Raw genomic sequence first — 15276 nt, 5'->3', positions numbered from 1 at the left:
TCTGGAGTCTGAGGTCTGAGCTCTGGAGTATGGAGTCTGGAGTCTGGAGTCTGAGTTCTGGAGTCTGGAGTCTGAGGTCTGGAGACTCAGTTTTGGAGTCTGAAGCCTGAGGTGTATAGTGTGAGGTCTTGGGTCTGAGGTCTGGAGTCTCAGTTCTGGAGTCTGGAGTCTGAGGTCTGAAGTCCATGCCTGGAGTATGGAGTCTGGGGTCTAGAATCTGAAGTCTGGAGTCTGGAGTCTGAGGTCTGAGCTCTGGAGTCTGGAGTCTGGAGTCTGGAGTCTGGGCTCTGGAGTCTGGAGTCTGGAGTCTCAGTTCTGGAGTCTGGAGTCTGAGGTCTATAGTCTGAGGTCTGGGGTATGAGGTCTGGAGTCTCTGTTCTGGAGTCTGGAGTCTGAGGTCTGGAGTCCATGCCTGGAGTATGGAGTCTGGGGTCTAGAATCTGAGGTCTGGAGTTTCAGTTCTGGAGTTTGAGGTCTGAGGTCCAGAGTACGGAGCTCAGACGCCAGACTTCAGACATCCAGACTCCAGACCTAGACTCCAGACTGAGGTCTATAGTCAGAGGTCTGGAGTCTGACGTCTGAAGTCTCAGTTCTGGAGTCTGGAGTATGAGTTCTGGAATCTGGAGTCTGAGGTCTGGAGACTCAGTTTTGGAGTCTGCAGCCTGAGGTCTATAGTCTGAGGTCTGGGGTCTGAGGTCTGGAGTCTCAGTTCTGGAGCCTGGAGTCTGAGGTCTGGAGACCATGCCTGGAGTATGGAGTCTGGTGTCTAGAGTCTGAGGTCTGGAGTCTGGAGTCTGAGGTCTTAGCTCTGGAGTCTGGAGTCTGAGCTCTGGAGTCTGAGTCTGAGGTCTGGAGACTCAGTTTTGGAGTCTGAAGCCTGAGGTGTATAGTCTGAGGTCTGGGTTCTGAGGTCCGGAGTCTCAGTTCTGGAGTCTGGAGTCTGAGATCTGAAGTCCATGCCTGGAGTATGGAGTCTGGGGTCTAGAATCTGAGGTCTGTAGTCTGGAGTCTGAGGTCTGAGCTCTGGAGTCTGGAGTCTGGAGTCTGAGCTCTGGAGTCTGGAGTCTCAGTTCTGGAGTCTGGAGTCTGAGGTCTGGAGTCCATGCCTGGAGTATGGAGTCTGGGGTCTAGAATCTGAAGTCTGGAGTCTGGAGTCTGAGGTCTGAGCTCTGGAGTCTGGAGTCTGTAGTCTGAGCTCTGGAGTCTGGAGTCTGGAGTCTCAGTTCTGGAGTCTAGAGTCTGAGGTCTATAGTCTGAGGTCTGGGGTCTGAGGTCTGGAGTCTCAGTTCTGGAGTCTGGAGTCTGAGGTCTGGATTCCACGCCTGGAGTATGGAGTCTGGTGTCTAGAATCTGCGGTCTGGAGTTTCAGTTCTGGAGTTTGAGGTCTGAGGTCCAGAGTACGGAGCTCAGACGCCAGACCTCAGACATCCAGACTCCAGACCTAGACTCCAGACTGAGGTCTATAGTCTGAGGTCTGGAGTCTGAGATCTGAATTCTCAGTTCTGGAGTCTGGAGTATGAGTTCTGGAGTCTGGAGTCTGAGGTCTGGAGACTCAGTTTTGGAGCCTGAAGCCTGAGGTCTATAGTCTGAGGTCTGGGGTCTGAGGTCTGGAGTCTCAGTTCTGGAGTCTGGAGTCTGAGGTCTGGAGTCCTTGCCTGGAGTATGGAGTCTGGGGTCTAAAATCTGAGGTCTGGAGTCTGGAGTCTGAGGTCTGAGCTCTGGAGTCTGGAGTCTGAGCTCTGGAGTCTGGAGTCTGAGGTCTGGAGACTCAGTTTTGGAGTCTGAAGCCTGAGGTGTATATTCTGAGGTCTGGGGTCTGAGGTCTGGAGTCTCAGTTCTGGTGTCTGAGGTCTGAAGTCCATGCCTGGAGTATGGAGTCTGGGGTCTAGAATCTGAGGTCTGTAGTCTGGATTCTGAGGTCTGATCTCTGGAGTCTGGAGTCTGAGCTCTGGAGTCTGGAGTCTCAGTTCTGGAGTCTGGAGTCTGAGGTCTGTAGTCCATGCCTGGAGTATGGAGTCTGGGGTCTAGAATCTGAAGTCTGGAGTCTGGAGTCGGAGGTCTGAGCTCTGGAGTCTGGAGTCCGAGCTCTGGAGTCTGCAGTCTCAGTTCTGGAGTCTGGAGTCTGAGGTCTATAGTCTGAGTTCTGAGGTCTGAGGTCTGGAGTCTCAGTTCTGTAGTCTTGAGTCTGAGGTCTTGAGTCCATGCCTGGAGTATGGAGTCTGGGGTCTAGAATCTGAGGTCTGGAGTTTCAGTTCTGGACTTTGAGGTCTGAGGTCCAGAGTACGGAGCTCAGACGCCAGACCTCAGACATCCAGACTCCAGACCTTGACTCCAGACTGAGGTCTATAGTCTGAGGTCTGGAGTCTGAGGTCTGAAGTCTCAGTTCTGGAGTCTGTAGTATGAGTTCTGGAGTCTGGAGTCTGAGGTCTGGAGACTCAGTTTTGGAGTCTGAAGCCTGAGGCCTATAGTCTGAGGTCTGGGGTCTGAGGTCTGGAGTCTGAGTTCTGGAGTCTGGAGTCTGAGATCTGGAGTCCATGCCAGGAGAATGGAGTCTGAGGTTTGAGCTCTGGAGTCAGGAGTCTGGAGTCTCAGTTCTGGAGTCTGAAGTCTGAGGTCTGGAGTCCATGCCTGGAGATTGGAGTCTGGGGTCTAGAGTCTGAGGTCTGGAGTCTGGAGTCTGAGGTCTGGGCTCTGGAGTCTGGAGTCTGAGCTCTGGAGTCTGGAGTCTGAGGCCTGGAGAATCAGTTCTGGAGTCTGGAGTCTGATGTCTGAAGTCCATGCCTGGAGTATGGAGTCTGGGGTCTAGAATCTGAGGTCTGTATTCTGTAGTCTGAGGTCTGAGCTCTGGAGTCTGGAGTCTGGAGTCTGAGCTCTGGAGTCTGGAGTCTGGAGTCTCAGTTCTGGAGTCTGGAGTCTGAGGTCTGGAGTCCTTGCCTGGAGTATGGAGTCTGGGGTCTGGAGTCTGAAGTCTGGAGTCTGAGGTCTGGGTTCTGGAGTCTGAGGTCTCAGCTCTGGAGTCTGGAGTCTGAGATCTGGAGTCTGGAGTCTGAGGTCTGGAGTTTCAGTTCTGGAGTTTGAGGTCTGAGGTCCAGACTACGGAGCTCAGACACCAGACCTCAGACATCCAGACTCCAGACCTAGACTCCAGACTGAGGTCTATAGTCTGAAGTCTGGAGTCTGAGGTCTGGAGTCTCAAATCTGGAGTCTGGAGTCTGAGTTCTGGAGTCTCAGTTTTGGAGTCTGGAGCCTGAGGTCTATAGTCTGAGGTCCGGGGTCTGAGGTCTGGAGTCTCAGTTCTGGAGTCTGGAGTCTGAGGTTTGGGGTCCATGCCTGGAGTATGGAGTCTGGGGTCTGGAGTCTGAGGTCTGGAGTCTGGAGTCTGAGGTCTGAGATCTGGAGTCTGGGGTCTGAGCTCTGGAGCCTGGAGTCTGGAATCTGAGGTCTGGAGTCTAAGTTTTGGAGTCTGGAGCCTGAGTAGTATCGTATATATACAGGAAGATCGGGGGGGGGGGGGGGAGATCCTTTGGAGATCCGTTCAGCAGAGAGGGATCCCTGATCCCTTAGGGGAGATCTTTTAAAATAGGAAAGTGGTAATTGCGCTACATGTATTTGTCTGGTGGCTTATTGTTGGTATTGCGCTATTGGAAAGCCATTCCAGTTTCAACTTTTCTTGCGTATTTGTGGCAAAACCTAGCAAAGTAGATTTGAATTAAAGCTGAATTTATACGTTACAACATATAGAATAGAATTGTTATAGAAACTGTTATAGATAAGAGAGTTAAACACGTACAAAAGCGTCAAATTGCATACAAAATAGCGCATTGTTTTGTTAATTAAGAGTCTGATTCTATCGCTTCATAATCGATAAATGGGTTATACACTGGACGTTCTTCTTCTATCTCATTTTCATCGGCAATTTTATCAGAATCAATATCAGACTCTGTGGTTGCGGCGGTTCTTACGAAGCCGGGGTTAGGGATTTCAGCGTTGTCAGTATTCGTTTCAACTGTGGTTTCAATTTCCCTCTGGTTTTCAATTTCGTACAACTCTCCAGACGACCAGGAACTCAACGATTCATTATCGAAATTGTCGTCTTCGTCGAAGAAACGATCGTGGACAATATTTAAGTGACCAAACGGCAGCGTATCGATCCCATTTTCAAGAATGTATCGTTTATCGTCGAAAGCGTTGAGCGACACTTTATTAATGGTTACTGTATGGAGTTGGTGGCTGCTAGAAGCTATTCTATGGTTTTGCGTGCGGATCAAACGACCAGAGGAGAGCGTTTCTTTGAATCTGTCATGCGTCAGTTGTCGTTGTGCTAATTTTGTGACGCCTTTAGCTGATTTCTTTTCCCCGCCATCTAAATTAAAATATTGAACATTAGGAACAGTCCCAACTAACAAGCTGTATATTGATACGTGTGAGTGTGATGAAAACTAACTTACCAATTGCAATTACTGAGTAGAGTTTCGGCTTGAGAGCACAAAATTCTTGAATAGGCACGCTGGCAAACTCGTCCATAAACTTCAGGACGACATATTCGTTCACTTTGGAGAAGAGCGGGTGCTGTGGTGGATAATTAGAGAAGTCGAATTGTTGCAAAATATGAATTTTTTGGCGTATATCTTCATAAACGTCTATTGTATTGATTCGATATAGCAGTGAATCAGTATCCGAGTAGAGAACTTTGCAATCAAAATTTGGCTTCATCACTGTATAATGGAATTGGAACATGTGTAATTTGGCCAGATCAAGTACACATGCCCCTACAATAGTGGGTTTGTTCCAATAAATCCGTTTTTTTGCAGTTTTCATCGCAGCCATGCTCTCTCCAAAGATTTTGAACGATTTAAAATGAAAGTTTTGCGTTCTTTGTAGCACACTTTGAGCATTTCGAACAATAACGACTTGATCACGGTTCCTTTTCGACTCGCACGTTTTTCCGAACGCTGAATTATTCATGCCCTTATAGAACTTTTTGCCAAGAGCAGTACTGGCAGCAATCCGGAGACTGGTATTTAGCTCCATGTAGGGTCGCATCCAGTTCGCTTGCTCAAACTTTAATGCCCGATGAAGTTTTGTTATTTTGAGCCCCATTGAATTGTAGAATTGGGCAAGCCGATAATGTAGCGTGTAGCGGTTTTTAGGCAACAGCGTTTGGACGAGTTTTGGCCCAGATGACTTTTCAGGTAAGTGCATCTGTACTTTCAAATTTTTCTGGTAACCGCTCAGCCAAGAATGTTTGATTTTCAATTTGGATGGCGCCAGAGGGTAATCTTGATGAGCTTCATGAAATTCGGGTGGATAATCAATATCAACTTCAATTATGTATCCATGCTGTGCCGTTGACGAAAGTTTGAGTACTTCCTCGAGCGTGATGTGTGCATCTAGCGCAAAATCCTTCAAGGGCAAATGATCGCTCTGCATTACGCCGCCGTAGAGGTTATTTGCGTCTAGCATCAACGCATATGTAGACGGCTTAGAAGCATCATAGTTCGGCAGATGACAGTTGTTTGCTTGAAAGAGTCGTTGCTCATAGATTGAAGACACTCCTCCGCGCATCATGTTCTCTACAAGTTCAAGTTGTTCTCTCTCTGTTAGCAAATGCAGGTCGGGTTTGCACACCTTGAGGAACGCATCTCCTGATAAATTTGATGTTCCATAGTACTGTGCGCAATCTAAACCGTACGTGTCATAGCAGATATCTCTGAAAGCCTCAAAAACGCACGCCAAGAGCAAAGTGTCACAGGTTAGATAAAGGTCGTGGTAGTCGCCGATGTTTTGACAACCAAATTTTGAAAACACTGTTTGAGCATGATTGTAGTCGGTTTCGCTGATAGTGACTTCACCGCCATGCAATGTATTTTTCCATTCCGATAATGGAGGCAACACTTTTTCTTCAAACACTTGTTCTGATGTGATGTAGGAATAACAGTAAAAACCTTTTTGGCATAGAAGTTGAAAATCGCTATTGGAGTAAGATTCATATTTAGAGCGTAGAATGTCAAAGCGATTTTCAGGCAGATCAGCTACCAAGGACTCGAGAGATTGGGGCATGAAGTTAAACGAGTCAATTAACCTTATGTATTCGAAGATGGGTACTTGTTGTCCGGCCTCCGACTCAAAATTTTTTATGAACACTCCAACAGAGAGTGATATATAGTTTTCGTCCGTAGAAGGTATAACTTCAAACTTCGTTTCTGGCTCGCACTCTGCTAGTGCAAGACATATATGATGAATATCATACTTTTTGATATTATGACCAATCATTGGCGTAAAGTTAGATGTTCTGCGACGAGTGTTACAGAGTTGATGCGCCCACCCTAGAAAATGACCATCGTAGTGACAATGGTCAAGAACAAGCTCAGCCTCATCGTTTATTTCGTTTTCACAGATCCAACATCTTGTGTTATTTTCACGCGCTGGAACAGGTCCTCGGTAGGGTCCGTAGAAAGCTCGTTTTCGGTTGTAGATGTCCCGCGCCAGTACGTGCAAAGATTTTACAAATTCGTTCATACAGTTGTCACCTCTTTTGAGTTCAAAGTAGACAGGAGTTGCTTTACCGTGTTCTATGGCTGCTATTGCATAACCACAAGGTTCATGTTTTTCAATTGCAACTGTGTAGGAAGTAGAGGGTGAGGGTTGTGCTGTAGCGATTGGAACAAGATAAGATTCTGTGTCAAAGTATAGAACGATAGGAAGAAACCAGCGTGCTTTCCAGTTTCTGAACTGTAGGGAAGTGTTGCTTTCTTTTGGCATAACAATTTCTGCTGCTGCATGTTCACTGCATGTTTTAACATGGTTTTGATAAGTTTCTCTGTTTGTACACAAATGAAAACAATTTCGACAAATACGCTGCGCTGCACGGTGCGCTATACCTTTGAAGTATGCGACAAATCGTTCCAGATTCAAGATGAGAACGTAGTGATGGGCATTCTCATCGTGGAGGAGAAGAAGGTCCATTGTGAAGGATTTGTTTGACTTTTTGGAAACGTAGGTCATCACCAAACGTGTTCCCTCGATTCTGTAAAGAAAACAGATTCATGAAGACCAATACAGTTTTAACATTTTGATTCGTTGAGCGGGATTATTTGAATTTTATTGATATTATTAAAGAAACACTTACCCGAAAACATTGACGCGAACGTCGTTGGCGTCCTCAAAGTATGGGATCCTGTTTATGGGCATGGACATCTGATAGTCTCTAACCGGCTGTCGTTCCGCATTCTTGTACGTATCTGGATTCGTCTTTTCAGTTCCCGATCGACCTTCTGTCAGTAAATTGATTCGATTTTTGATGTGATACGCGGCAACGAAACAATACACGAAGCAGTTGTGATCAAAATGGTTTCGTATGTTGAGCAATGAACGGCATCCGTTCAGGAAACCAGGTAGAGCTATATATGACGAGGCATGCACGGGGGCAAAGGCGGCTATCTTGATTTCCAGTCTGTTTACTTTGCGTAGAATCCATCCACTGCCTTGTGACGAAAACATGAAGAGAATATTCAACATCTTACTCAACATCTTGAAAAAATCTTCGTTTGAGAGTCCATCCAAGTACACTGTAGTCATTTCAGAGCTAGCAAAGATTTCGATAGCTTGTTCTTCGTTGTCGTTTTCGTTTCTTTCTTTGTACAGATCCAGAGACACAACAAACTGAATTTTTTTGGCTGCAGTCGAAACTTCGCTGTTTATAAGGTCCGTTATGATGTCTCTATTGTTCAGCATGAACTCCATGAGATCTTGGTCGTCCTCCGTTCCATCAATAGTGAAAACTTGAAGTGCTCCTTGAGAGGCGGATTCTGTTGGTCTTCTGCTTGTTTCACTAGTTCTCGAGGGCAGTCCATGTTGATCTCTTATGTGTGTGGCAAAGCGATCAGCAGAATCAAAGCCAATGTAGCAGTAGAGACAACATTGTACTAACGGATTATGTCGGTTTCCGAAATGTCGTTCGAGAGTTCGTAGATCTCTTGTAGTGAAATCACAGTGTTCATAGCGGTACACTGGCACTCCAACTTCATCTGGATGCAAGTTCCTTTGGTGACGATTGCGGTTGGTGCGAAATGTGAATTTGGCGTTACAAAATTTGCACGAGAAACTCATTGTTGAATCAATTTGAAGATAAAATGGTTTTGAGTTCGAGCTAAACCAAACCTTCAACTCTCTAAAAATAACCAACGTTCTGATTGGTTGAATTTTAAAACATGTTCAAACCGAAATTTCTAGCGACAAAGTTTCTTTCCAATCAGTTAACTAAAGGATTACACAAGAGTGAATAATATCATTGCCCAATGTTCACAGCCCCATTAATTAAATTGGGAGATGGATGAAGATTTAGAAACAACATTTTTTTTATCCCGTAAGAGGGCGTCTAGCATTTTATGCAAATTTAGTCCTGCTTTATGCAAATTCCATCATTCGCCAGTGAGGGCGTAGATCATGTTTTATGCAAATCCATTTGCATATATGATTGGTATTCTGGCCAAAGAGGGCTACAATCATGTCTTATGCAAAGTTGAATTAAAATGCAAATACCAATGTTTTGCCGTAATAGTGGGAGACTTATGCGTATTTTCTATGCAATATATGCCTAATGACTATGCAATGACGTGTTTTAGCGAGCCTTATATGGTTAAATGGCTTTATTGGTGTTCTAGCGCAACTGAATATCTCTTTTTAGGCATAAAAAAATTGATTATCGCAGTTTTTTTAACCGAAAATCTTGAAAAAAAAATTTTTTGAAAATAGATTTGAATTTTAGTATAACAAGTCCCATCAATGATTACTGGAGGTTGTAGCAGAATCAGTTGAGGGTTGAAAGATTTTAAAAAACTAAGAAAAAATGTTTTTAAAAGTTGGAAAAAAAATTGATTTTTTTTGTTTTTTTTCGCAATTTTTAATGGAACTCATACTTGGCGAGCAGCTAGCTTCATCATGCTTATGATCAAAGTTTCACAGCGTGAGATTTTATGAAGACCGGTTTTTACAGAAGTTTGAAAAAACCTCGGGAACACGATTTTTCAAAACATCTGGCAGCCACATGTTTTTAATAGAAAACAGGTGTTTGCGAAAACCGTGTTCCCGGGGTTTTTTGGCCATGATCATCATAACCTTTTATTTCTGTTACAAAGTCGTAAGAAAAACTCATTCTGAGTATTTTTCAGCAAAACAACCACATCATCAATATTTTTCGATTTTTCGGAAAAATTGACCTTTTTTTCAGAAAAAAAGTGTTTTTTCTCTAAAACTTTTTATGAGGAATTTCTAAAGTAACACCTTCAAATTGTAGTAAAAAACATAGAGATAACATTGAAACAATGAAAAATTGCATATTTTCAAGTTATTTGAAAGAAAAAAATTTTTTCAAAATTTATAGTTTTCACAAAATTTTTGCTTTTTTACAAATAACTTTTTTTCTGTTACAGATATGAAAAAGTTTATGGGGACCAAAATTTTAGAGCGTGTTGTTTTACATCGTATGAGATACTTCTCAGTAGTTTCCTCATCAGTCTTCCACTTGTAGGGTGATAATTTAAAGACAAAAATATATGACTAAACTTAGATTTTGTTCTCTGTGACCCATAAAATTGTGCTCCTCCAAAATTTTTGTTAAGAGTTCTATTGTAGAACACTTTGCGCTCAGCAAAATGTCTCCTTACAAAATTATCCAACTTTTTCGTTTTCAATGTTTTTTTTCGTTTTTCTTCAAAAATTTTCCAATTTTTCGAGCAATTTGTTTGAAAAATGGTTTGAAAATGGGCAAAGACTCCACCTCTCAATAGAGTTGTTCAAGTCCTATTTCGTAGACGATATTGTGCTCTATAAAACCATGTTTATACATGTTTCTTCATTTGGCGAATTTAGTCACTTTTACAGGTTTTCGAAAAAAAAAATTCAGTTTGTCTTTAGTCCTTCGAATTTTTTTTCTATTTTCAAAAACCAAACTAATAATACTAAATTTTTATTATATACACAAAAAATATTTAATCTCCTTTACAAAATCGAAACAAATAAATCAAAGAAATTGACTCAACATTTTTATAAAACACAATTTTTGATTACTCCAATAAGCAATTCTTCACACAATCAAACTGAGAGTTTAGGTTTCCTTTCAGAAATTCTAATCAAAGAATTTTTCACAAGGTCCAATGGACCTTCTTTTTCTTGGCGCGAGAGTGACTTTTGGCGTCTCGGAGTTGTCGGGTGTTGTTGTTGTTGTTGTTGTTGCAACCAAGCTTGCACCGGTCTCTAAAATTTTTGTTGGTGTCGTCGAGCCAGACGGTGTTCTGAAGTCTGTCGCAGACAAATTCTGCATCAATTGACTTGCAGTTGGTAGTGAGCCAAAATTCCATGCAAGTTTCTCCTCTGTAACGGGTGAAAACAGAGACGGTGAGCTCTCCGGAGCCACAGTGGCACTAGGATCAGAAGTTGGCGTTGAAACACATCCTGGTGTTGGTGGTGGTGACTCGGGAGAATGTGGAAGGCCCCACAAATCGGCTAGGTCATTGCAGGCCCGAACTACTCCCAACTGGTTTTCGAAAAAGGGCACCAAGTCACAATCGTATTTGTATGGAATAGTTCGAGTTTCTTTTGGCAGCGTCACAATGTCATACGGGTAAAGAGGATGTGTTAACGACAAAGGTGGAACGAACCCGCCTAAAGTGATAAAGGTTCCACCGCAATCTTCACTCTCCTTTTTGTCCGGCAAGGTTGCAACGAAGTTAATGAAGATTTTAGGTATCATAAAGTGTTCAAGTGTTGTCCAATTCTCCTCTTTCTCGTTTGTCCTTTTTTGTTGGATAAAAAGCACAAAGTTTTCGTAAAAGGTTTGGTACACAATTGTTCGCTCCCAGACATTGTTTTGGTCGCTTAGGATATGGAAAGACGTTTTCTGCGTTTGAAGAATTTTGAAGAGATAATAATGTTTTAAAGAATTTTGGAATGCTTTGAAGAGAAGATAAGCAAATTGAATGTTTTTGATAATTGAACAAGAAAAAGTTGTGAAGGTATTTTAAGCGCAAGGATACTTGTTCACAAAATTTGACTTCTACTCAGACAGTGGACTTTCAACAAAGTTAAAGAACTGCTGTTTGGGAACCGAAATGAAATAAAATGTAGCGGGGAATTCACCCCCCATGTAGTTTATGCGAGTTAACAATGTGAGTCCAGTGGCAGTTCTCTTATCTGCCCCCGGCACAACCAAAGGCCAACTATTTTGGCCCGGAATTTTGATTGAAAACATATGTGCTTTAGTACTTTGTTTATAACAGAATTAGGCACACGCCTTAAATTTGCACAATTTTAGTTGAACGCCAGGTGTTTTTCATTAATTTGGACCAAGTTGGATAAGTAGACCACACACGTATAACCCACGCATGCCGCGCGCCTGAGGTGGGGAACACGTTGCTTGTAATTGAAACCACTTTGGTTCCTTGTTACGAGGGAATTATCACACCTAACACGTATTATTCCCCTCTTATCAGTTAGTTTCTTTGAAACTCATGGTGTTAGGGACTATTACCAGTGTGTATTTGTGTATGTGTGTGGATTATCAAGGCAATGCCAAGAAATACCTCTTGTTGATCTAAATATAACTCCGCGATATATAAATTATATGGGAAATACATGGGCCTCTGAAGACATGTGATATATGTAAATCACTTGAAACACCCTTATCAGTACCGTTTTGGAATGAATAGTTAATATTTGAATAATTTAACCTTTCGCTAACAGTTGACTACGTTCTACAACAAAAACTTCCAAGCTAATTTGGTACAAATGCCTTTCACTGCAAGCAAAGACAAAGAGTACGGTGATTGCTATTTCGATATATCCAAAACAGAAAAGAGGTTGATAAGAGCTACTCTCAAAACCTATTAAAACACCGGGACGTATGTCTTTTTGAAACTTTTTAAGAGAAAAGACAATGAATACGAATTTGAACAGAGAATATCCCTTACAACAGAGGAATTTGACAAACTTATGAAAGAAAGTGGCAGGATACGAAACTCGGTGCCAGAGTCAGAAGGGAAAAAAGATACCTCGGTTACTAAAAAACCGGTGGCTAAAAAACCTAAACTAGCAGAAAAAGATTCTGGATACGAATCAGCGTCCTCATCCTCGGCTGCTTCCACAGATTAATCAAAATGGTTGAAGCAATGTTTGAACGATCGACGGGTTTCTTCAAACAATTTCAGAAGGCGTTCAAATTTTCAGTTTGCGATGAAAAACCGGAGTTGAATGGTGTAAAAAATTATGCTGTGTGTGTTCATTCTGAAAACCCCTTTTGCACTTTGAAAACTAATCATTACCATGTTTTGGTGGATACATCAGACGTGACAAAGTCTTCAGACAAATCAAAAATTTAAAAAAGCTATACAGTGCCTTGTCTCTACACAACATTTAAGATTTTGTTTGCCAATTCAAATACCCTAGAGCTGAATGGAGAAATTTTTCAAAAGCTTGTTTTGGCGGTTGAATACAACAAAAATTTGAGCATAGATTCCCACTCAATTCAGAAACTGTTGCCAAACTTCTCTAACGTAGCTGCTAATCAAAAAGTCAACAACAACAGCAACGTGACGTTGAATTAAGACAATCGACGACGACTACAGCAAGGAAGCAGCGTACAGTTTCAGCTCCATCAAAAGTCATTGCAAAATTGTATTACAAAGTCCAATAACCAACAAACTCAAACTGATAGCTTTGCAAGTGAATCTCTAAAGAGATTTCAAAATATCTTGTCTGGGCCACACTCAGGTGCTTTCTGCCAAATAATGGACATTTTTTTGAGCGGATATGGTAATTTGCTTGTTGATACTGATGTTTTGTTTGTACGCATAGTGTATGAAGAGAAAATAAAATTTTGAAAAAAAAAACTTTATTCAACTAAGCAGAGTTTTAGTAGAGTTAGTTAGAGCATCATATGAAGCGCAAATCGAATCAAATCAACATCACTCATTTTTACAATTTCTTTGTTGTTATAAATGTAATGAGCAACATAAATACAAAATAAGCCACACAATATAGAGTTTTGTGTTTGTATAGGTTGATTTCTAAGCAATTCATACACGTTTTGAATATCAAGAGCAGCAGAGGCCAGTCTGTTGTACAAACATTTGTATGATGTTAATTTCTGTCCAAGCGGATCAGCGGAAATGTAATTGCCATTCTTCCTACACAAAAGTGTCCAATGTGTTCCAATAGAATCAGAGCTGGATACATTCACAATAATGAATCTGTTCTGTGACAATTTCAAGAGAAAATTATCAGCTGCAAAGACACCACAAAATTTGTACTTTAGAAGTTTACATGCTTGAATCAGGTTGTTGATTTCGTCTTCATCCATTAGTTTGTCAGAACATGATTTTTAGAAACTTTCCGAGCCGAATCGATGAAAACAGTGCTAGCTTTCTCACCAATAATGAAAATTTCTATATTACTTGGCAAGGCAACTGAAAACTTGAGTTCTATTGAAATTGAACAATTGGTGAGTTCAGGGTGAATAAAATCATGCGACGCCTGCTGAGTGCTTGTGAGATCAAACACCATAATCAAATGGCTCGGGTACTCAGACAATTTAATTCCATGACCATTGTCAATATAGGCTAAGTCTGACATTGTGTTGAAATATAAGCGTTTGTCATCAGTTGTATTTATTGGACTGTCAGCAACAGGAAGTCCATTTCGGTAAATACAAAGCTGCTCCAGATTGAATTTACGAAAGTGGAAAGGATTGAGTTGTTTGCTTCCTAAAAACGCTTCATTTGTGTTAAGGCATATAGCTAGACGTCGAAATATAGCTAGACGTCGCATATAGCTAGACGTCGAAATTCTTGTTTCCAGCTTTGCAAGCCAGTAGAAGCAAGAAACGTTTTAGTTATGGTCTCCAAATACGGATAGGACGCTGGACTTGATAGTAAAGTTTTTTCAATTGCAGAAACCACGTCATCGTTCAACGTCATTTTTCTTACATACAAATTAGCTTCTATAATTTTTACTTTGTAGGATTTTGCAGCATCGTCGGAAATTGTGGCAAAATCATCTATTGATCGTCGAAAAGAAATTCGCAGCGTCACACCACTCAAAAGATGTCGATCGCAAGTAAAAAAATCTACAGCTACTTTTCCATAAAAAGTACATTCGGCAGATTGTCTAACCAAAGTTTTTCGTCTGTTAACTTCAGCTGCCAGAATTGCTCCGGGGTTCTCTTCGTAGGAATAACCTTGACATGCCAACCAAGTTGCTTTAGCATCTTTGTTATGAGAAAATTCAGTTTCAATGAAACTTTTGTGAGCATAATTTCCATTTTCATTTGAAATATTTAATCCGTTGGCAGATACTGTACAGTCAGAAAAGAGCGAATGTAAAACATTATTGCAGAAGTAAGGGGCGTCTGTTTTGGTGACGTCTGCTGCAGCTCCAGCGTCATATTTCAAATCGGCTTCAGAACCTTGAACTATCTTGCATTTGATTTCCAGGAAAATTTTTTGTAGGTCAATAAAATTATTTCTGTCTCCAGCCACCTCAAATTCGAGCATGGGTCCGTTAGGGCTGTACACTGGCCCTACTTTTTGACAAAAACTACCATCAAAAGTTACAAGAAGCGCTGGTTTTTCAAACAAATCCAGGGAACTACGCGTTGCCTCTGTTGGTAACATATTACCGATCATCTTTAACTCTAGCGAAGAAATCCGACCGACTTCTTTTTGGCTGTTTATTTTTTGAAATGACTGTCTTTCTCATATTAGTACTTTTTCTAGCTTTTGAGCCAGATCGTTTAGACCGTCTCCGATTCATTCGGTTTTGTCGTCTCATTCGCAATGCTAATAAGCCTCCTGTTTCCTTTTTAACTGTGTTCGAAATAGTGTTTTTCAACGCCTGCTTTGCGGATTTTTTTTTGCTGACAACATCCACTAAATCTGGCACACTTTGTAATAGAAGTTCTTTTCCGACACGTTTTGCTGCGGGTAGAATGAATTTTCGTGCAAGCGGTAAAGCGATTCGACCTATGCCACTTGCTAAAGCTCCAAAGCCGCTTCCTCTTTGTCTATAGTGTCCAGAAAAATAAGGCAACGAAGATGCTTGATTGGTATAGTACGATTCCATTGTTTTAATCACCAAATTTTTTGAACTGTAACGTCAATATTACTTTACCGGTTCCTGAAAAGGGGACTAATTGACCTGTTTCGGTACGTAACTCTATGGAAATTGATTGAATCGTATTTGAAAGTAGTTTTTTATAGTCCAAATTTGAAAAAACTATTCTAT

General features: G+C 41.6%; 1 protein-coding gene across 1 annotated transcript; it reads right to left on the bottom strand.

Annotated features, from left to right (window-relative positions):
- Positions 1 to 3833: 3833 nt before the first annotated feature.
- Positions 3834 to 8109, bottom strand: LOC142351744 (uncharacterized). The gene is made up of 4 exons (XM_075403890.1): positions 7130 to 8109; positions 6882 to 7027; positions 4449 to 6677; positions 3834 to 4363 (listed from the first exon to the last, which is right to left on the bottom strand). The coding sequence occupies exons 1-4, from the start codon at positions 8107 to 8109 to the stop codon at positions 3834 to 3836; spliced, it is 3885 nt and encodes a 1294-aa protein (XP_075260005.1).
- Positions 8110 to 15276: the final 7167 nt, after the last annotated feature.

Source organism: Convolutriloba macropyga, chromosome 13 (genome assembly GCF_964194025.1).
Source record: "Convolutriloba macropyga chromosome 13, txConMacr16.3, whole genome shotgun sequence".
Lineage (NCBI taxonomy): Eukaryota > Metazoa > Xenacoelomorpha > Acoela > Convolutidae > Convolutriloba > Convolutriloba macropyga.
Note: the sequence above shows the minus strand (reverse complement) of the source record. Positions and strands in the feature narration are given on the sequence as shown.